Source organism: Mandrillus leucophaeus, unplaced genomic scaffold, assembly GCF_000951045.1.
Source record: "Mandrillus leucophaeus isolate KB7577 unplaced genomic scaffold, Mleu.le_1.0 Scaffold282, whole genome shotgun sequence".
In the NCBI taxonomy this organism is placed as follows: domain Eukaryota; kingdom Metazoa; phylum Chordata; class Mammalia; order Primates; family Cercopithecidae; genus Mandrillus; species Mandrillus leucophaeus.
The window spans coordinates 390,321-412,886 of record NW_012102943.1 but is presented as its reverse complement, the minus strand read 5'-3'; the positions used below and the strand labels follow the sequence as shown (position 1 = coordinate 412,886).

General features: G+C 45.9%; 1 protein-coding gene across 3 annotated transcripts in view; it reads right to left on the bottom strand.

Moving 5' to 3' along the window:
• Positions 1-16,642: 16,642 nt before the first annotated feature.
• SPARC (secreted protein, acidic, cysteine-rich (osteonectin)) overlaps positions 16,643-22,566 on the bottom strand; it is a 34,095-nt gene continuing 28,171 nt past the window's right edge. Inside the window, exons 7-10 of one of the 3 annotated variants that reach the window (XM_011985296.1) lie at positions 21,689-21,822; positions 20,581-20,729; positions 18,294-18,446; positions 16,643-17,809 (exon numbers count right to left, since the gene is read on the bottom strand). In XM_011985296.1, coding sequence (XP_011840686.1) covers positions 17,743-17,809; positions 18,294-18,446; positions 20,581-20,729; positions 21,689-21,822 — 503 coding nt within the window. In that variant the 3' untranslated portion in view covers positions 16,643-17,742. The remainder of the gene's footprint in view (positions 17,810-18,293; positions 18,447-20,580; positions 20,730-21,688; positions 21,823-22,566) is intronic. The other 2 variants (XM_011985298.1, XM_011985297.1) reach the window with 2 other exon arrangements.

The following is a 22,566-nucleotide window of genomic DNA, read 5'->3' as shown; positions in this document are numbered from 1 at the left end:
AAGATTCAATTCTTTCTTCCATTTTGCAAGCAACCCCACACCCTTTCAGTAATTATTTTTTCTACTAAATGACTTGAAGTCAATTTCTGATGCTCACAACCAGAGAATCCTGACTGATCATTCACTTTTAAGAAAAGATGTGCTATATAATTACTTTAACCACAATACCCCCAACAGCTAAAACAGGATTTGATTTGATTGCTTTTTTTTTTTTTTTGAGACGGAGTTTCACTCTTGTTGCCCAGGCTGGAGTGCAATGGCGCCATCTTGGCTCACCACAACCTCTGCTTCCTGGGTTCAAGTGATTCTCCTGCCTCAGCCTCCCGAGTAGCTGGGATTACAGGCATGCACCACCAAGCCCAGCTAATTTTGTATTTTTAGTAGAGACGGGTTTCTCCATGTTGGTCAGGCTGGTCTCAAACTCCCAAACTCAGGTGATCCACCCCCCTCAACCTCCCAAAATGCTGGGATGACAGGCGTGAGCCACGGCACCCTGTCCCCTGATTTCTTAAAAAGCAAATTATCTGAAAGTTTAAGGACGTAACAGACTCATCAATTGAGATTCCTGCGTCCATGCCTGCCAGTGTGGCCATACCAAGCTGGAATGCCATTATCCTTCAATCTTTGTTCAACAATTACCTCCAGCCCTGCTGAGCTCTCCCTTGTGCAAGCTCCCGATGCCCTCTGGGTCTTGGATTCTTCATCTGTAACAAGAAGGGACTTAGTTTCCATCCAGCTCCAGACTTGGATCAGGGCCTCCTACTGTCCGCTCAGCACTGTGCTCAGGTATAAAAGAAGGCACCATGATCCCCCCGACTTCAAGGAGCTTGAGGATGAGTTGGGGAGACATGTCGTAATCAGTGGTGACACAGGGTAGCCTATGTAACATGCAGGTGAGGAAAACAGCCAGTGGAGCTCAGACGGGAGAAAGTTGCTGTGGACCGGAAAGGACTTTAGCTGAGCCTTTAGAAGCAGATAGGCTTTGAATAAGGAGAGAGGAAGGCAAAATTACATGCACTTTGGAGGCCTATTCAGCACCCTTCAAACTAAGCTCAGGCAACAGTTCCTGGGCTTCATTTCCATCCCTGAAGCAGCAGAGGGTGAATGGAACCAACCTTGCCAACAGAACCAGGGAATATCTGGTCCCATTCTACTGGTGACATTATTGATTGCATTGGGTTTCTTGTAGGTATTCTCAGTTGCTGACTGCAGGAGCAGGGTGTGGACAGCTCTGAGTGTGTTAGCTAGAATATCAGAGTCTTGCTGAACTTGCTCATTTTCTGCCCATCCCAGCTGTCCAAGCACTAGAGGCAGCCCCCTGGGTCCACCCGACCCCACCCTTCAGGCAGGCAAGATGAAAGGACAGGGGCTCACATTGTGTGGTCTAGCCCCCCAGGAGGTGTCTCTGATGCCAAGTATTCCTGTGGCTCATGAACCCTGGCTGCAGGGGTTGTGGGCCGGGTGGCACAGGGAGGTAGGGGGTGGCCCTCTCTCTCCTCCTCAGCTTCCTAAAAGCCATCTGTTCCCAAACCCAAGCATTGCTTTCCGCTACACCCAAACCACCGCTACACCCAAACCCGTGGGACTGGTTATCCCCAGCATACACAGCTCTCTGTTGCTGCTTGTGTTTGTTAGTTGGCATTTGAACAGTTCTCTGTGGTTCAAGTTTGAGGCCGGCCTGGGGCAAAATGAGATTGGCAGAGGTTACCATGGCTGCTGCACCTCCCTCCCACTCTCCCACCCATGAGCCCAGACCCCTAAACTTCCCTCTTTCTAACAAACACCACCATCGCCCGGAACTCCCTTCCCCTTCAGGACCTCATTCTTTACTTTTTCAGATGGCTTATTGGAGAAACAACCTCTTCTAAGGGATGAGATGTTGCTAAAGTTCTTTTTCATAGGGGTCCTCCGTGGACAGCACACCCAGGATTCATGAAAGGATAATGGCTGGAAATTCCAGGCATGTGGCAACTTCTGAGGGACAGATGGAAGTAGATTATCTCCTCTGCTCTTAGGTAAATCTTACGTTTTTCTATACATTGTCACCCAAGGTACGTAAGATTTTATTTTCTTTTTCTTTTTTTTGGTCAGGATTTCCCTCTTCGCTTAGGCTGGAATGCAGTGGCACCATCACAGCTCACTGCAACCTCTGTCTCCCTGGCTCAAGCAATCCTCCCACGTCTGCCTCCAGAGTAGCTGGGACAATAGGCATGTGCCACCAAGCCTGGCTAATTTTTTTTTTTTTTTTAGAGATGGAATCTCACTAGGTTGCCCAAGCTGGTCTCAAACTCCTAGGCTCAAGCGATCTGCCCGCCCTGGACTCCTAAAGTGCTGGGATTATAGGCGTTAAGTACCTGGCCCTCTATTCATTTTCTATTCGGCAGACACTGGGATGCACTGGCCTAGCAGGAGTGAAAATTGACTTCTTAATCAACTCAACGACTCATGTGCCGTGTCATCTTCCCTTTTGGGAGAACCTCAGTTTTCTTGTGTGAAGGGGTTTCATTGAGTTATTGCCCCTGGGCTCACAATTTATGAGGCAGTTCTCTGTTTTTAAAGAACTACCCATGAAGCTAGGAGACATGAATTTCCTCCTGACTCACCCTCTGTTTCTCTGCTATTTGGGGTGGCTTTCATTGAGGTAGGGCACTTTACAATTTGCAGGATATCCAGACTGCCCTGACTTGATTCAGTGTCCAACAAATATTTTTGAGCATCTCTGAAGTGCTAGGCATGGTGCTGGTTCTGTGGATACAAGCATGAGTGAAGTAAGTGGTTTGGAAATAATGTGCTAGGGAAACGAACAATGTATTCAAAAGGTGCACAATGGCCTGGGGCGGTGGCTCAGACCTGTAATCCCAGCACTTTGGGAGGCCAAAGCGGGCGGATCACTTGAGGTCAGGAGTTTGAGACCAGCTTGGCCAACACATTGAAATCCTGTCTCTACTAAAAATACAAAAATTAGCTGGGCGTGATGGGGGGCCGCCTGTAATCCCAGCTACTCGAGAAGCTGAGGTAGAAGAATGACTTAAACCTGGAAGGCAGTGGTTGCAGTGAGTCGAGATGGCATCACTGCGCTCCAGCCTGGACCACCACATGAATGAGACTCTGTCTCAAAAAAAAAAAAAAAAAGAGAGAAAAGGGAAGTGCACAAGTTCCTTGCAGATGGAACTTAAACTGTAAGGTGGGAATGAATAGAAAGAGCCCAGGGAGGAAGGTAAGATGAGGGTTACCACTGCCATTTTACAGAGAAATCTTGGAGACACTGACTGACCATTCTGGATTGAATGGTTAGAGGCTCCCTCCCTGAGAAAGTGGTGTTTTAGGAGAACACTTCCTAACAAGAAGCAGCCAGCCTTGGGAAGAGCTAAAGGTAGCTTGTGCAAAGGCCCTGAGGCAGGAACCAGCTAGGCCACTGGGTACATTTGAAGACCAGAAATAAGGTCAGTGTGTCTGGAACTTAGTTACTGCAGGATATGAGATTGGAGAGAAAAATAGGGTTGAATCTTTAGGGATTTTGTTTTGAGTGTAACAGAAAGTCATTAGTGGTTTTTGTTTTCATTTTGTTAATTTTACATTTTAAAATGATCATGCTAGCTGCTGTAGCATTATCACCAGCACCACTTTGTACCTTTTTTTTTTTTTTTTTTTTTGAGGTGGAGTTTTTCTCTTTCACCCAGGCTCGTGGGAAGTGGTGTGATCTCAGCTCACTGCAACCTCCACCCCCAGGTTCAAGCAATTCTCCTGCCTCAGGCTCCCAAGTAGCTAGGATTACAAGCGTGTGCCACCACGCCCAGCTAATTTTTGTATTTTCAGTAGAGACGGGGTTTCTCCATGTTGGCTGGTCTCAAACTCCTGACCTCAGGTGATCCGCCTGCCTCAGCCTCCCAAAGTGCTGGGATTACAGGTGTGAGCCACCTGGACCTGGCCCACTTTGTGCCTCTTTGGTGCACCATTCACTTTGTAATCAATGTAAATGAAGACCTCCAGAGCTGTGCAAGGTGGAGCAATCCCTATAGTTCTTCCCAAGCCCTGTGTGCTTTCAGGATCTGAGAATCTAGTGTTAAGAGACTTTGGAGTGGAAAGAGTCTTCCCTAGGGGCTTGGATGATGTCAATCCTAAATCATCTTGGAAAAGCCCAAGGGGAGCGCTGGCCCCTCCAGGGTGTCTTTATTGATCTCTGTAAACACTCCCTTCTCCCAAGCTCTTTCATTCGAGAGGCCAAGCCAAGTGGAGGCAGACGCTCGCTCACTCTCTCCTCCCTTCAAGCTGACACTCTGTAAGCCTTTAAGCAGCTTGTAACTCCATCATCTCAGTGCCCCTTGGAAGCAAGCAGCATCAGATTAAGCAAATCTGGGATCCAGGCGCTGAGGAATTTGGGGCCTCTCAGGTTTCTTGGCAGGGGTAACAAGTACCTGCAGAGACTCTTCTTCAGAACAAGTGAAACTAATCCCTTCCAGGGGCAGAAAAAGGCATGCTTTTGGCAAAAGACTTCATAAGATGTTATCTCAACATCTTCTGAAGTTGGAGCCTTAGGAGGGAAGGCAGTTGCTAAACCAGGTGGGAAAACGGATGGGGTGGGAAGGAAAGACTTAGGTGGGTTCCCACATCGGTTCGGATCCAGGGTTGCCTCTAGAACCAGGTTTCCTAGCCTGAGGAGGGTGGCCTTGTGCCCTTTCCACTCTCCTAGGACTAGACAGGGAGAAAGAAGAATGTGGAAGGGAGGGAAGGGGAGAAGAGAAGAAATGAGCTACTTCAGTTCATGGCCCCAATTCTACTCCTCAAGCTGGACAACTTAGAGGAAAGAGTTGCAGATGTAAAGTTACAGATGCAAGGAAGCTTCAGTATCATCCAATCTAACCTCTTATTTCTTATTTATTTATTTATTTATTTATTTATTTATTAAGACAGGGTTTCACTCTGTTGCCCAAGCTGGACTGCAGTGGCACAATCTTGGCTCACTGCAACCTCTGTCTCCCAGGTTCAAGTGATTCTCCTGCCTCATCCTCCCAAAGTGGTTGGGATTACAGGTGCCTGCCACCATGCCCAACTAATTTTTGTATTTTTTTGTGTTTGTGTGAGATGGAGTTTTGCTCTTGTTGCCCAGGCTGGAGTGCAATGGCACCATCTCAGCTCACTGCAATCTCCCCCTCCCTGGTTCAAGCGATTCTTCTGCCTCAGCCTCCCGCATAGCTGGGATTACAGGCACCTGCCACACCATGCTCAGCTAATTTTTTGTATTTTTAGTAGAGACAGGGTTTCACCATGTTGGCCAGGCTGGTCTCCAACTCCTGGACTCAGGTGATCCATCCCCACTTGGCCTCCCAAAGTGCTAGGATTACAGGCGTGAGCCACCATGCCCAGCCTAATTTTTGTATATTTAGTGGAGATAGGGGTTTCACCATATTGGCCAGGCTAGTCTTCAACTCCTGACCTCAAGTGATCCGCCCACCTAGGCCTCCCAACATGCTGGGATTACATGTGTGAGCCACCATGCCCGGCCTATGAGTGATATTTAAAATTAAAAACAAAGCATGGCTGGGCAAGGTAGCTGACTCCTGTAATCCTAGGATTTTGTGGGGCCAAGGCGGGTGGATTGTTTGAGCCTAGGAGTTCAAGACCAGAGTGGGCAACATAGTGAGATCCCATCTCTACAAAAAAAAAAAAAAAAAAAAACTAGTTGGGCATGGCACACACCTGTAGTCTTAGCTACTTAGGAGGCTGAGCTATGAGGATCACCTGAGCCGAGGGAGTCGAGGGTTCAGTAAGCCTGTGTTTGTACCACTGCACTCCAGCCTGGGTGAAAGAGTGAGACCATGTCTCAAAAAAACAAAATAAACAAATAAATAAAAGCACATAAAATGCATTGTGTTATCCCACTGATGCAACAAAAAGTATGTGTATATGCTTATGTATTATTTTATTTTTATAGTTTAATATATATATTTCCAGAAAGATATGCAAGAAATATTCATAGTTAATTTACTTCATTTTACACCCGTATGCAGTTTGAAGTTTTTGTTTGGTAGATTTTTATCACATGTGTATTACTTTCATTGCAAAAAGAAAATTGAGATGGAAGTTGCTTGGCTGGGATCATGTAGTCATCCAATTACTTTGGGACTGGAACCAGACCAGGTCTCCTGACTTGTCTCTTTTGACTTTTGCACACTGCCTTCTCTTCTAAGCTCAACGGCCAGACTCAGGGCAGAGAGGACTCTGCCTCCTGTCCGTCTGTCCAGTGGCTGAGAACTGGGGCTATGAAACTGTCAGTGCACAGGGATGATGACATTCTAGGTTTTTGGGCTTCTGCCTATTGGATTTCTTTTCTGGCTGTGCCACTAAAAGTAGATATTGAGCAAATGACAAATTGCTTCTCTTTTCTGAGACTCAGTTTCCCCACCTGCATAGTGGTGGCGTGGGCGTGGGTGGTGAAATGAAGCTAACTCCTTCAATGTCCTGAGAACCTTTTAGCTCAGGCTGCTGCTCCTCCAGGCTGGGGAGCGTGGGGCGCAGGAGTTTTCATTCCTTGAGCCAGGCTTCCCCCTGCTGGTCTCTGCCGGTAGCGCTCGTTAAGCTTCCAATAAAGTGTTCTAACCGGCCGTTGTGGGGGCAGGGGCTGGAGAGCTCGACATCCTGCAGTGGATGAGACAGTTGTGCGCAGTGATGAATTGTCTCACCTCCTGCATGGCTTTCCAATAAACAGATGACCTGAGCTTGGAACTAACTCCCCTTTACAAACATTAACAAAGTGGTTTGGGTTTGTGCTGTTTTGTGTTGTTTTGCTGTGCAACAGAGATGCTCTCTCTTGCCCAGGCTGGAGTGCAGTGGCATGATAATAGCTAACAGCAGCCTCCAACTCCTGGGCCCAAGAGATCCACCCACCTCAGCCTCCCATGCACCTGGGACTACAGGCCGGCGCCACCACACCTGGCTTGTTTTTGTTGTTGTTGTTGTTTTGCATTTAAGATATATCGAATTGCAAAGACCCTGTAAATCAGGGGATGCTTGAACTTAGCTTGGTCCAGAGCAAGAGTTGTTCACCATCTCACAAAATCATGTCATCAGTGCCACTTGTGTGGGAATCACCTTTTCAACCCGCTTGTGTCTATCTGTATTTGTAGTCATAATGCTTTGCAAATATGTAACCAAGGAGCTCTGAGACTACCTTTAAGAGATGGAGAACTAAATATTATTAAATTAGCACAAAGACATATGAAATACAGACATTTTATTTCATTTATCAAGGCTGTTTAAAATATATATGATTGCCATGTTTTATGTTTTTAAATTTTTGGTAGCACAATAATAAGAAAGCTATATTGTGAAAAATTATGTTCTTAACTTATTTATGTATCTTTTGGTTGCCTGACTGATACTGTTCCCAGATATCTACCACATAAATTTGCTATGCCCCTTATAGTGTAATTTTTCTTTTTCTTTTTCCTCAATCATCTTGTGGTCCCCGTCACCTCCTAAAAGATATGGTCTCCAAGTCTTTTGAAGAATCAGAGGCCAAGTGTATCTTGGACATGTGGAGAGTTGCTATGGGCCTCCACAACAGTATGAGTGGCTGCATGGCCTCAAGTGTCACTAAAGCTCAAGATTTTGACCCTACACTTATACACAAGGCCCAACTCATTTGCAAGACTCACACCTCTCCTCATCTTCTCTTCTTCCGCACTTTGCAATTTCTTTTGGTGTGCCATTCCCTTCTCAGTTAACCTTATTATCCTTCCTCTGTTAGTATACATGAATAAGTCGTTCTGTTCTTTACTTTAATCCATACCTCTGTTCTTTTTTTCTCTCTACTTCCTAGATGGGAATGCCTTCTGCTCTCTCTATTCTCTTAAATCTAAACTTTATTCTTCTAAGTAGGCATACACATCTGACAGTTTCATTGTATCTTCTGAAGAGAGCATGCCTCAACATTTACGTACTGAAAAGTTTTGTTTTATTTTTATTTATTTATTTATTTTTATTTTTGGACAGAGTCTTGCTCTGTCACCCAGGCTGGAGTGCAGTGGCACAATTGTGACTCACTGCAACCTCTGCCTCCTGGTTTCAAGCGATTCTCCTCCCTCAGCATCCTGAGTAGCTGGGATTACAGGCCCCTGCCATCACGCCCGGCTAATTTTTTGTATTTTTAGTAGAGATGGGGTTTCCCCATGTTGGCCAGGTTTGTCTCGAACCCTTGACCTCAGGTGATCCACCTGCCTCAGCCTCCCAAAGTTCTGGGATCACAGGTGTGAGCCACCGCGCCCAGCCAAAGTTATGTTTTATGATAACTACTTGCATTTTTCCTTTTATTTTACAGTTGAGGTATCATATTGATTTGTTAAATTTAACTTATCCTGTCTATGAATTTTATTGCAGAGTAGTAGGAAATATTTGTATTCATTTAAAGTGGAAAGACAATCTGCATGCCTGGAGGAGATATTTGCAACATTTACAACTGGCAAAGGTTCATTACCAAGAATATATAAAGAAGTCTTGCAAATCAACAAGAAAGAAGAATAAAGCAGAAAGAAATGGACAAACGAAAAGGCATTTTATAAAAGAAGAAATGCGCATGGCCAGCAAACATATGGAGATGTTCAGCCTCATGTGAAATGTAAATCAAGACCGAATAAGATAAGCTTTTATGTCCACTAAAATGGCAAAATTTTAATAGCTAGACAATCCAAGTATTGGAAAACATACGGATCCATGGGATCTCTTACAAATTGCTTATAAGGGTATACATTAGGACACTCACTTAGAAAAACAGTGTGGCATTATCTTGTAAAATCAAACACTCACATAGGCTGCTGTGCAGATCCTTGGTCTGTTTGCCCTCAGATCCACTCTTTGCTATGCCCTTATGTGCTCAGTTTTCCAGCAGGATCTCGGCAGCCATGTCATCTTGCTTCCAGTTGGGCTCAGTCAATAAAAGAGAGAGAATGGAAGGTGGAAGGAAGGGAGTAGCCAAGGTATTTCTCAACTGGCACCCTCCCCCACTCCTCTCAGGTAGCATCCCTGTGGTGGCCACAGCTCTCCCATGGGTCCAGTTCCCACAGGAAAGCCAGTCACGATTCTAACTTGTACCAGGTGACCCTGGCCCTGGGCTCTGGTGACACTAACCCTTTATTTCTCTAGTTCTAGGGAGGGGTAGTAACAGCTTCCTGCTATTATTAATTTATGGGTGGCCTCACTGCCTCCTGTGAGACTTCTCAGCTATTGATTACCATACTACTCAGCAATAAAAAGGAAAAAACTATTGACACATGCAACAGCTTTGCTGGACCACAAGAGAATGTTACCAACTGAAAAAGCCAGTCTCACATTGTTACATACTGTATGATTCCACTTACATAACCTTCTAGAAATGACAAAATTATTGAGGTGAAGAACAGATTAGTGGTTGCCAAGGGTTAAAGACAGGAGTGGGGTTGGAGAAGGACCACAACTTTGTGGGACCACAAGAGAATTTTACCAACTAAAAAAGCCAGTCTCACATGATTACATACTGTATGATTCCACTTATATAACCTTCTAGAAATGACAAAATTATTGAGGTGAAGAACAGATTAGTGGTTCCAAGGGTTAAAGACAGGGGTGGGGTTGGAGAAGGAAATCAGTGTACCTAAAAAGGGGCAGCCAGAGGGATCTTTGTGGTGATGGGACAGTTCTGTATCTTGATTGTGGTAGTGGTTATACAAATCTACATGTAATAAAGTTTTATGTGTGCATAGAACTATGTACATACTCAAACAAATGCATGCAACCCTGGTGAAATCTGAATAAGGTCTGTGGATTGTGACCTGGTTTCGATACTGTTTTATAGCTATCTAAGATGTTATTATTGGGAGAAAATGGGGGAAAGGTACGTGTACTTTTCTGCACTATTTTTGCAACTTCTTGTGACTCTGTTAGTACTTCAAAATTGAAAGTATCTGAAAATCTATAGAGTGGTTTCTGTTTTTTTCTGATTAGACCCTGACTGCACTCCTATAACCCCATGATTCCTTCCGCTCCTAGCTATATATTTACCTACAAGATAGGCTCCAAAGAAACTCATAATGCATGTGTAGCAGTTATTCATGATAGAAGGAAACCCAACCACTCATAAATAGGAGAATAAATAAATTGTGATACAAACAGAACAAAATCTTATACAGCAGGGCAGATGAATGCAATATGCTATATACAGCAATATGGATAAGCCTCAACTCATAATCAACGTTGAGTGAAAAGGGCAGGGCTCAGGACGTTATTTATAATTGTTTTATCAATGTAAAAACAAAGCATTTGTTATAAAATTTAAAATTATCTAAAATGATACTACATATTGCTTAGATATATATGGGTGTATGTGTGGGTGTGTTTTTGCTTATGTTTCTGTGATATTTATTTATTTATTATTTTTTCCTAATCACTAGACAATGTGGGAATGATATTAATTTTTAAACATAAGGGAAGGATAGGCCGGGTGCAGTGGCTCATGCCTGTAATCCCAGCACTTTGGGAGGCCGAGGCAGCTGGATCACCTGAGGTCAGGAGTTCAAGACCCAGCCTGACCAACATGAAGAAACCCCATCTCGACTAAAAATATAAAATTAGCTGAGTGTGGTGGCACATGCCTGTAATCCCAGCTACTTGGGAGGCTGAGGCAAGAGAATCTCTTGAACCCAGGAGGCGGAGGTTGCGGTGAGCCGAGATTGTGCCACTGAACTCCAGCCTGGGCAGTAAAAGCAAAACTCCATCAAAAAAAAAGAAAAACCATAAGGGAAGGATAAACACAAAATTCAGGAGTGTGGTCAGTTCACGTGGTAGACACAGAGAGAGACAGGATAGAGAATGAACACAGGTGTCGCCACTGTTCCAGTTCTCAGGTGGGGAGGCAGGCTCATGGATGTTCAATATATTATTTGATAGATAGATAGATAGATAGATAGATAGAGAGATGGATAATGGCTAGATGATAGATAGACTGATAGATATATAGATGATAAATAGACGATAGATGATAGGTAAATAGATGATTGATAGATAAATAGATAGTAGATAGATTGATTGATCGACTGATAGATAAAAGCAAAAGAGATTCATGCAAAGACCGACCAAAGACAGTGAGTCTTGAATTAAGGATCACAATGAATGGCTCTATGACTTGAGGTCTATTGCATTATCTATATCTCCATTTATTATTAAAAGGAGGTATGGAGTCTAGTAACTCTGGGACCTCTGATCTAATGAGAACAGACTTCTAAGAAATCCATGTGCTCTTGGATTCAGAAAACTGATGCCCATTCTTGTGCCCCATCAGGGTTCTTCTGAAAGCTTTTCGGTTTCTCAGACTTCAGTGTCCATCTGTCCTGTTCCTAGGTTCCAGGGCTTTTTCTACTGTGGCCTTCCCAACCTCTCATTAGTTAATTCATTTTCTTAACACATCTTGCTGAGCATTTAGTATGTTTCAAGTGCTCAGACCTGGAGACACAGCCATGAGCAGAAGAGACCAGGTCTCTGTCCTCATGGAACTTATGTTTTGTACTTTGGTGTGGCAGAGTGGGAGGGGGTGAAAGGTGGTCAGGCAACAAAAGCAAATAAGCAAGAAAATAATTACAGCTTGTGGTCATTGATATGAAGGAGAGATAGGAGTGAGAAGGAGAGACAGCAAAGCCTTTCTGAGAAGGAGGCATCTGAACTGAGAAGCTGAGGGTGCAGAAAAGGCAGGACTAAAGCTGGCGAAAGAGTGCAGTTCCAGAGGGGACAGTGAGTGCAAAGTCCTGGAGGCAGGACAGACTTTGGCCTGTTTCAGGAACAGAAAGGAGGCCACTCTGCCTGCAGTGTACTGACTGAGGGCATAGTGATAGCAGACTCCAGAGGTCATTCACAGGGCACCAGCTGTGACCAAGATACAACCTGAGTCTCCTGGCACTTACGTTCCTGGTTGCACAGATTGTTTGCTTCCTGGTGGTCATAATTTCCTCTACTTCTCTGAATCTCACCCACTCTTCAAGACCAGGTCATGCCCATCTCCTCCCAGAAACTCCCTCAACTCTCCCAGCTCTTAGGAATGGGGAGCACCTAATATGTGTTTGGAAGTGGGTGACTCTCTTCACTGTCTTACCTCCAAGCCAGTATTTCTTAAAGTATGGCTTTCTGACCATCTGAATTACAATCCCCTAAAATCTACCTAAGTTTTAAAAGTATTTTTAGTGAAATATTTGAATTATAGTGAATAGAATACTGATTATTCATGTACCTAATATCTGCTTCTAAGAGCCTTACCATTTGTCCATATTTGCTTCTGTTTTATTTTCATTTTTTAAGAAACAGAACACATTACAAATACATATGTGTGCTTACCAAAAGGTCCCAGTCTGGACCTTCTCAATCGGAATTCCTGGAAGCAGAGCTGGGAATATGCAGTTTTGCAGATTTTACATCCCTTCCTCACTCCCCTTCCCTTACCCACAGGGATTTTTTTTTTTTTTTTTTTTAAGACAGAGTTTTGTTCTTGTTGCCCAGGCTGGAGTGCAGTGGCATGATCTTGGCTCACTACAACCTCCACCTCCTGGATTCAAAAGATTCTCCTGCCTCAGCCTCCTGAGTAGCTGGGATTACAGGCACGTGCCACCACACCCCAGCTAATGTTTTGTATTTTTAGTAGAGATGGAGTTTCACCATGTTGGCCAGGCTGGTCTCAAACTCCTGACCTCAGGTGATCCATCTGCCTCGGCCTCCCAAAATTCAGGGATTACAGGCATGAGCCACCGCGCCTGGCCAGTGGTTTTTAGACATAGTGAATATTGACAATTACTGATATGTGCCATTTTCAACGTATCCCATCCAAGTAGTTCTTCCTTATAGCTCATCCAAGGGGGTCTTTGCTATGCATGAGAATCCCCTGGGGAATTTTCTAAAAATACAGATGTCCAGGCCCCTCCCTAACCTAGTAAACCAGACTGGGCAGGGATGTTAGGAATCTCCATCATGAAAACCTTGCTGGTGAGTTTTTAATGGTAGCAGAGGTTGGGGCAGAGGAGGACCCGCCTCCTGTCTGAAACACTCCTGGTGATCATCGAAGTGAGGATTCAGATGTCCTTCCATTTGCTGTCTCCCAGAAGGATTCAACAAGCCTTTCTTATGCCCCTGCTGAGTACTGGGCAGAGCTGCTACCAAAAGACATTGGTCAGGCATGATGGAGAAGCCCTGACCTATGTCCAGGATGCAGTCCGAGCTCAGACATTAACTCAGTGGGTGGACTTGGAGGTACGGTTGGCAGATCTAGCAAAGAAATAGAATGCCTGCTTCAATTCAAATTTCAGATTTCCAGCAAACAATTTTTTAGTAGAAGTATGTCCTAAGTATTGCATGGGACATATGTGTACTAAAAAATGATTTGTTGTTTATTTGAAATTCAAATTTAACTAGGAGTCTTTTGTTTTATCTGGCAATCCTACTTGAGGGAGTATCTTCGGCGTCTCTGAACCTATTTCCCCATCTGGGAAATGAGAGGGTTGGGCTAGATGTCCTCTGTGGGTTCTGATAGTTTGGATGTTAAGATGCATTGCACAGGCCTAGGAGCTTTTCTTCTCAGCCCCAGCAGGGGGCGCCCTAACCCTCCTCAGCCGCCTCACCAGCTAAAGGCTCAGCCAGGAGGCAACCGGGTCCTGCTGGCTCTGGGGGACCATCTGGAAACCAGGTTGTAAGAGCTGGGAGAGTCCAGGTTTGCCCATCCCTAGGACAGCCTATTCAGAAGGAGAGAAGAGAAGATCAGAGTCTCTGAAGATAGGACTATCTCACCCAGCGCCCCGTCTGCCAATATTTAGAAGAGAAGACTGAACTCCTAGAGGGGTAGGCACTTGTCCAGGTTCACACATCTGTCCTGAAAATTAGATTCCTATCACCCTGTCCAGGACTCCTTTGCATCCTTTGAGTACCTTTATTTTTCTGTTTCCAGCTGGAAGTGTTTAACCCTTGCAGTCCTGTAGCCAAAACCAATGCAGACCCCAGCCAGCCCAGTACAGCCTAACAGGACTGAGACAGCCCTGAGTCCCTTCACAGAGGGAGTGTGGTCTGGAAGAAGGAAACATTACGACTCATGGATAAAGGATCAGTCTAGGCAGTGAGGAAAGAGCAGATCCCTCACATTTAAGTTGGGAGTGGTAGTTAACGATGATGATAATTATTATGGTGACTATAATGATTATTTATTGGCTTTCTCTATGCTGGGACACAACAACCTGTGAGGCAAGGATCATTATCGTCAGGATTTTTACCGATGCGGAAGTAAGCTCAGAGTGTTGGATCACTGGACTAAATGAGACTCCATCCAGTTCTGCAGCAGGAGCAGGAGGGAGGGCTGCTTCCGTTCTCTGACCCCTTTGACCTGGGTGCCTCCAATTTCATCAAGAGCCTGGCTAACTCCTCCTCAATGAATGGTACAGGGGGCCAGGATTATCTCCAAAGGACCCACACCTTCCCAATGAAGAGTCAGTGCCTGAAGGAAGGGATGCTCACCACTTCAGTTTAGGAGATGATTTTAGGAGAGTTACGAATTTGGCATTAACATTGATTTGCTTACAGTTCAATTCTCGTTTGGTCTTTCTATCAAGGAGAACGTCTCTAAGATTTCTTCTTTTAGCAAGAAACAGAGCATTCTTTAAGAAGCATGAGGCACATTTATAACTGCATAACATTGTTTTTTCATCGTGTGTGTATTTTTTACCATATTTATCTTTAAGGTTTATCTCTATGGTAAATGATACTAATTTTTCATCTAAGGTAATAATATAATTTATTTTAAACGTTAAAATTTTTGTTTTTTTTTTTTTTTAAATTGATTTGAAGTGGGGAGAAGGACAGATAGAAGGAAGTTATAGAAGCTCTGCCCTTAAGGGATCTGGATTCTGACGGTCCCTGTTAACTCAGCCGATTAATTTTGCTGAAGCTAGCAGGGCATGCAGCCCTACCCTGTCATCCCAGGGCCCTGAGCTGATTCATACAGCATGGCTCTTTGATGCTGAGGTTTTTTTGAAAACTGTGGCGCTCCCTATAGGGAAACATCCAGATATGAGGGAGGAAGCTGTGGGTTCCAGTTCTCCCCCTTTTTCAGTGCCTCATCACATGACCAAGTCACCCAAGCTCCCTGAATGTCAGTAAGTTGTTGGCAGAGCTACTGTGATAGTAACGTGTATTCCATGTATGATCTGTCCCGGGCTGACCACCGGGACAGAGTGCATCATTCAGTTCATAGGGCAAATGTTATATCTCCCACCTACCTGAAGGAGCAGTCGGTCCAAGTCATTTTCCATGAGAGTTCCCTGCTTTATTTCCTTTACAGCACATGTTTTTATCAGAAACAGTATTGCAAGCTTATGTATGGTCTGCCTGCTAGAATGTTAGAAAGCTCCAGGGGAGCAAGGATCATGCACGCTGCCTACTCGTAAGACCCCCTAACACACTGCAGGTACCTGATGAATGTTGCCAAATGACTGAATGAGCCAATGCTGAAATTTACTTTAATTCATCTCTCCACAGATTCCTAGAGATTATGAGACTAGTGCTGGGCTTGCATTCCTCAAATGGCCAGGACCAAATGGACAGATCTCTCCTACTGCTCTCCCTCCCATTGTGTAGAAGAGAATACCAGAATACAGTTTGATTTTTTAGGAGCTTTTATTATTTGAGTAATGTTAACATAACTTAAGAGACGGGAAATGACATCTGGAGATCCAGGTATGTGGCCCACTGCAATTGAGCGCATTTTTTGGGTCTGTTTCTCTAAGGGGAGTCTCAAAACACCAGCTCAAAATATGACACATGTGACACAAAATACGAACATGCATGAGCTTTGAAAAGTGCTCTGTAGTCTTAATGATGATCTAGAAGAGCACTGTCCAATAGAACTTTCTGTGATGATGAAAATATTCTACATCTGACCTGCTCAATAGGGTAACCACTGATCATGCCTGACTCTCAAGCACTTGAAATGTTGCCGGTGTGATTGGGGAGCTGCATTTTGAATGTTAATTAATTTAAATTTAAATCTTAAAAAGTTATACGTGGGTAGTAGCTGCCGTACGGAACAGTACAGCACTAGAATAATGCTGTGTCCTCCTGTTACACACACTCATGGTCTCTCCTACTCTCCCTTTATTGCACCTGTGACATCTTGCAATTTATATTTTGTTGTGTCATTATTTAATGTATTCCTCTGGATTCTAAGCTCCAAAAGAACAAATGTTTTGTCTACTTTACCATAACTGTGTCTCCAGTGCTTGGCATGGGACCTGGTACAGAGTAGGTACATCATAAATATTTTGTGAATGAATGAATGAATGAATGAATGAACGACCGTGATTAATAAAAGGACATAGCTGCTCAGTCTGGTGCTGATAATGGTGGTAGTGATAAAAAGGGTTAAACCACAGGTCATTAAATGAAAACAGCTAAGTTAGTGCTTACAGGAACCATACACTCCCTGTGTGTAAACATACCAGTGTGTGTGTACAGGTGTGTGTGTGTGAAAGCATAATAATGTGTTTGCAAAGGTTTGCATTTTTGTAGTCGTGTGTAGACATGTATGCTCATGTGTTTGTGTGTCAGGATAATAAGGTGACTAAGACTAAGACACATGCAAATCACCCAGGAAGGCAGTTTCTAAGTCATTACTTTTTATTTTGAAAGATTCGTGAAACTCTTCACACCATGGTGAGAGTTCGTATGATTAATAAGAAGCAGCTTTTTCATGAAATGCTTGGAGGTGAACGAGTTCTCAGCCTGTGAGATCCGACCATCCCATTAACTTTGAAGTTTCTCTTAATTAATAGAAGAAAAAAAGGGAGAATGAAGAAAAGGAGGAACATGCTAAAAACCTTATGACAGTCATCCAAATGCGGGGAAAGAACAACCAATTCACTAACTCCACTTTTTCTATTTTACAACTTTCTACATCTCACTCTTGATTTTGGCCTTCCTGGCTGAAACAGCCTGGCAGTCCCCAGAGCCCCTGAGAAGAGCCCTGATTCTCCAAAAGACAGAGGAGGAGAAGCCCTGCAGGATGCGCTGGCCACTTCCCAGAGAACTGACAGTCCACGCTCCCAAAAGTTTGAACCAACAGCCTAGTGTGAAAAGAAACTGCACTGAAAGGTAAAGGAGGAAATGGTGACGAACTGGGCTTATGTGAGAATGTCTATATTTTCATAACACAGCCCTAGAATCTTTCTCTCAGTGACAGCCTCAGGCAAACCACATTCTGGTTGGTGGGTTCTGCAGGGACCTCTCTCATCACTGGGCCTCTAGTCCCAAAACCATCCTTGACAACATCGTATGTCTGTTACTTCCCTTTGCCCACCTTCAGGCCACCTGGGGAAGCCCACAGGCAGCCAATACCCTGAAATGAAATGAACACAAAGTCTGACTCGGTGAGTATTAGTTTCGAACAGAATACTAGAGAGAAAAGTTGAAGCTGCAATGTGTGTTTAAGGCAGAGCCCAGCAGATCCATGTCCACCCATGTGCCAAAAAGACAATGGGCAAAGCTACAAATGGCAAGAGAAAAATGGGACTATTAATGAGTGTGGAAAAGGCCTTAATAGTTAAGTTACAGCTAAGAATGTCATGTCTTGGGTTAGAATTTTCATTTTTAGCACCGTTAAAGTATTCACTTAAATCTATGTTAGCACCTTGTCCCCAGGCAGAACAACAAACCATCCAAACATTTTAAACATTGGGGGAAACAGGAAGGGGAGGGTTAAAGAGAGAGAATCCGGTACTGCGGAAGGAGTGGATTTAGATCACAAGATCCTTGTCGATATCCTCTGCAAAGCAAGAAAAGATCAGGGTTAAAAATAAGGCTGTGTCGATGATGACGCACTTCCCAAGGAGTTGGTGGACTCCCACCCATCCCCAGGGACAGGGGTCTAGGTGGCCGTCCAAGGTCACCCAGGAAGTCAGTGACGGAGGAACCTCGCTCTCCCTGTCTCTGGCCTTTCCCTGTCTCTTACACATGCTGCCAAGTTACACTTCCTGTTTCCTCTCTGTGTGCCTGCCAGTTCCCAAAATAGTGTTTAGCACAGGGTGAGTGCTAACGCTGGAGGAAGGGAAAGAGAGAGAGACAGTCGGAAGGACAAAGAAGGATCAGGAAGATGCCCAACAAACCGGAGTCAAATAGGCAGACAGAGCAGAGACAGGCAGAGAGGACAGACAACAGACAGACCAAGAGATCAGAGAGTGTGAGGATGACAAGCCAGAACCCTGGGAGCAGTGCTTCTGCCCATGCCCCTTGCTCCTTTGCTCAGACACTCACTCTGCTTGATGCCGAAGCAGCCGGCCCACTCATCCAGGGCGATATACTTGTCATTGTCCAGGTCACAGGTCTCGAAAAAGCGGGTGGTGCAGTGCTCCATGGGGATGAGGGGAGCGCGCAGTGGGGCCAGCTCGGTGTGGGAGAGGTACCTGCAGGGAAGAAGGCAGGAGAGGGCCTGAGGCATGGAAAAGCTCCACACCCAGCCTAGGGAGGCAACCGGGGAGTTAGCCTGCCCTAGAGCGTGGAGGAAAGGATATTTAAAGCAGGACAAAAAGCCAGAATCCCAGGTCTACCCCTAGCTCTGCCACTGACTGCTCTGAGACTCAGAGAACAGCAGTGCCCCATTCGGAACCTCAGTTTCTCCTTCCAGCAAAGAGGAGGAGTTAGCCGTAATTACTAACAGCCCTTCCAGTTCTACGGTTTCATGGGCTCAAAAACAAAGGTCTTTTTGGTGTGTTTGACTGTTTCCCAATTGGCTGAGAACTGGGGACACAGAAACTTAAAATCAAAATTCAGCACTTCTGCTATGGGTAGATCAAAATCTGGCATGACACAACCCTGTATATTGTCTATGGACACACATTTATATAACTAGAAATGCCTAGTAAAGGTCTAAAAAGATACACCAATCTGGTGACAGTGCTGCCGTCTGGGAAGGAATGCGGAAAGGGACTGGGATTGGCAGTGAGGGTTAATGGGAGCTCTAACCATCTTCATAGAGCTTTACTTGTGTATCCTGTAATGTCTGAGAGGGAGGTCCTTTGGATGTCTCTCCCACTGTCCTCCCTCCCTATTCTCCCTGCTGGCCTTAGACTCCAGAGCATGTGTATAATTTTTTTCTTTGTTCCCCAGAGCCCCCAACTACTTGTCCCTAAAACACTCTCCCCGCCAAGGATCTCCAGGGAACAATATGACTCCAGTTGTCTTCTTAACCTCTAGACCTCCCAGCCCCACCCAGCTCACCAAAGAAATCACACAATGTTTGAACTGATAGGAACCTTCTCCTCCCCTTCATTGTACTGGTGGAAAACCGAGGCCCAGGGAGGGGCAGGGATGCAGGCAAGGTCACCTACAGCCCTGGGATGGGAGGAGGAAGAAGTGGGTCCCCTTGCCCAGGCTGGAGCCCTTTCCCAGATGTGCAGTCCTTGCACCCCATCTGGAAGCCTCCCTCCAGGCCCTCTGTTGCAGTGGGATCCAATTGCTTTGCCTGAGCTCCAGATGTTCCCCCTTGACTTTTCCCCTCCCTGCCACAATGAGTGACTCAGTTGGATCCCAGCCATGGCAAGAGCCTGGGAGAGAAGTGGCCGGGAGATTCCCAGAGCTCAGGAGACCCCAGCCCTTGGGATCGCTGGCAGGGTTGGCGGACTCCAGTCACACGGGCTGGATAAAGAGCAAGGGGTGAAAACCCTAGAGAGGCGGTTCCCTGGGTATGTGAGTAGGGCACCCTTCCTTTCTGCTGTGTGTGATGCTCTGCTTCCACAACCCAAGGACAAAGTAAAAACAACTCTGGGAAGGTGCAGGTGTGGCTTGCTCTATCTGATGCTGAGCAGGAGCTCTCACTTCATCACCACAAGAAAAGTTCAGAAGGTAGTGACAGGGTTATGAACAGAGTATGAGTCCATAAGGGCAAGGACCATGCCAGATCTGATTGCTGCTCAATCCCCTGCCTAGAATAGTGCAGGGCACAAAATGCACACTCAGTAAGCATTTGTTAACTGACCAGCTGCCTGCTTGTTCTGCAGTGCCGTTGCAAGTGCCTCATAACTCATTTGGACAAGGGACAAGAGTCCTCAAACTGGGGGCTCGCAAAATAGATGGGATTTTTTGGATAACTTCCAGGGTCAGTTGCGCCCTGTTGGGGCTGGGCCTTAGGAGAGGGCTTAGACAGTACCAGGTGGCTGCACTGCCTCTGGATGTTCTGCTGAAGGACAGGAAGCATATGGCTGACACCACCTTGTCCCCTGCCACCCCTTGGAGCCTGGTACTCCTTCCTAACTCACACTCCTTCATTATCCAGATATCCACGCCTAGTACTTGCAGGATTATGGAGCTATTTTGAGCTCCTACTGACTTTCACCTCAGCATGAGAGTGTCTTATTGGTTTCTTTCTCCCAAGTCCACATCTTTTCTCCAGATGCCTCATCTTTCTGCTCCAATCCCCAGGCAAACTGTGGATGCCAGGGCTAGAAGCAGCAGAGGCTGCTGAGAGGCTTTCTGGCCCTAGCTAGCGCACCTGCCAGCCTGGAGTCATGGCTCTGTCCACTCTAGGGTCTGGGGTCTTACCCATCAATGGGGTGCTGGTCCAGCTGGCCGAACTGCCAGTGCACAGGAAAGATGTACATGTTGTAGTTCTTCTCAAAGTCCCGGGCCAGCAGCTCCACGGGGTGGTCTCCTGCCTCCAGGCGCTTCTCATTCTCATGGATCTTCTTCACCTGAGGGAGTAGAGACCGTGTGTGACAAGAGGTCCACGGAGATTGTCTGGGCCAGTCCGGCCCTCCTACCCCTGCCAGAAGGCCAGAGCAGGCAGAGACTAGCTAGACCAAAGCTCACAATGAGGGGAAGGAGGTGTCATAGATGGGTACCAGCATCTCATTCACAAAAACAGAAGCCTGGGATGATCTCAAAGAATTCGCCATATAGCTACCCACATCAAAATCACCTGGAGAAGTCCGGGCACACTGGCTCACGCCTGTAATCCCAGCACTTTGGGAGGCTGAGGCAGGCAGATCACCTGAGGTCAATAGTTTTGAGACCAGCCTGACCAACATAGTGAAACTCCGTCTCTACTAAAAATACAAAAATTACCCAGGCGTGGTGGCGTGCCTGTAGTCCCAGCTACTCGGGGGGCTGAGGCAGGAGAATCACTTGAACCCGGGAGGTGGAGGTTGCAGCGAGCCGAGATCGCACCACTGCACTCCAGCCTCGCAACAGAGTGAGACTTTGCCTCAAAAAAATAAAATAAACATAAATCACCTAGCGGGTATTTAGAATGCAGCTTCTTAGGCCTTGCTTTTTAGAGACACTGTTTCAGTGGCCTGAGGTGGGACCAAGGAATCTGCATTTTATCAGCATCCTGGGGTACGTAGTATGCTCTTTAAAGTTTAAGATCCACAGACTCCAAAGGAAAAAGGAACAGGGCTGTTTGTGTCTCTTTTGTTTAATGCTAAGTTAAGCAAAAGGAGCAGGTCTCTGCCGCAGGACTTCTCAGCGATCTAAGATGTTAATGTGCACCCCCAGCCTCCAAAGGCGGGAAGAGAAGTATGTGTCCTGGTGCTTGGGGGTGAATGCACGCTCCAGAGCAGGATGCCACCGTGCAGTTGGGGGCCCAGTTCTAGGAATGGGACTGGATCTTCGCCAGCACAGGGCCAGCAGGGCCAGAGACGACACTTACCCGCAGCTTCTGCTTCTCAGTCAGGAGGTTGTTGTCTTCATCCCTCTCATACAGGGTGACCAGGACGTTCTTGAGCCAGTCCCGCATGCGCAGGGGGAATTCGGTCAGCTCAGAGTCCAGGCAAGGGGGGATGTCTAGGTTCCAAACACAGGGGTGGTCAGCACAGACCCTGACTCTCCCTGCCGAGAGCCAACCAGCTGCCTGGGCCGTGGTCCCCACCCCAGGGCCCCCACACACACCACCTGCATTGGTGGCCTTGGCACAGTGGCTCAACCTTTCTGGGCCACAGTTTCTTCACAGGACAAAGAGCAGAGGAGATTATGTATGGGAAGAATGCTCTAAAAATGCATTGTGCAAAGGCATGGCTGCTGCTTTCTCAGCCTGATCTCCTCAGGTCAGGGAAACGGATGGTTCCTAATGGCTCCTGCACCTTACTGGGTGCTAGGCTTTGGGTGTGATTCTAGCTGAGATGGCTTATGTTGTTCATGTCAACCATTGGCAGGTGTTTGAAGCCGGGAGGCTGAGGGATCACATCTATCCACAGGCCCAGCTTGGCAGGGAGTGGGGAGTAGAGGAATCAGGAACGTGTAACCACCAGAATCTTCTTAGAAATGATTCCAACCTGGTCTTTGGAACTTAGAATCACAAATGTTGGACCCAAAGATTTCATCCAAGTCCACACTTTTCTTTTTCTTTACTTTTCTTTTTTTTTTTTTGAGATAGCGTCTCACTCTGTTGCCCAGGCTGGAGTGCAGTGGCACAATCACAGCTCACTGCAGCCTCGGCCTCCTGGGCTCAACCAATCCTCCCTCCTCAGTCTCCTGAGTAGCTGGGACTACAGGCATGTGCCACCATACTCAGCTAATTTTTTTTTTTTT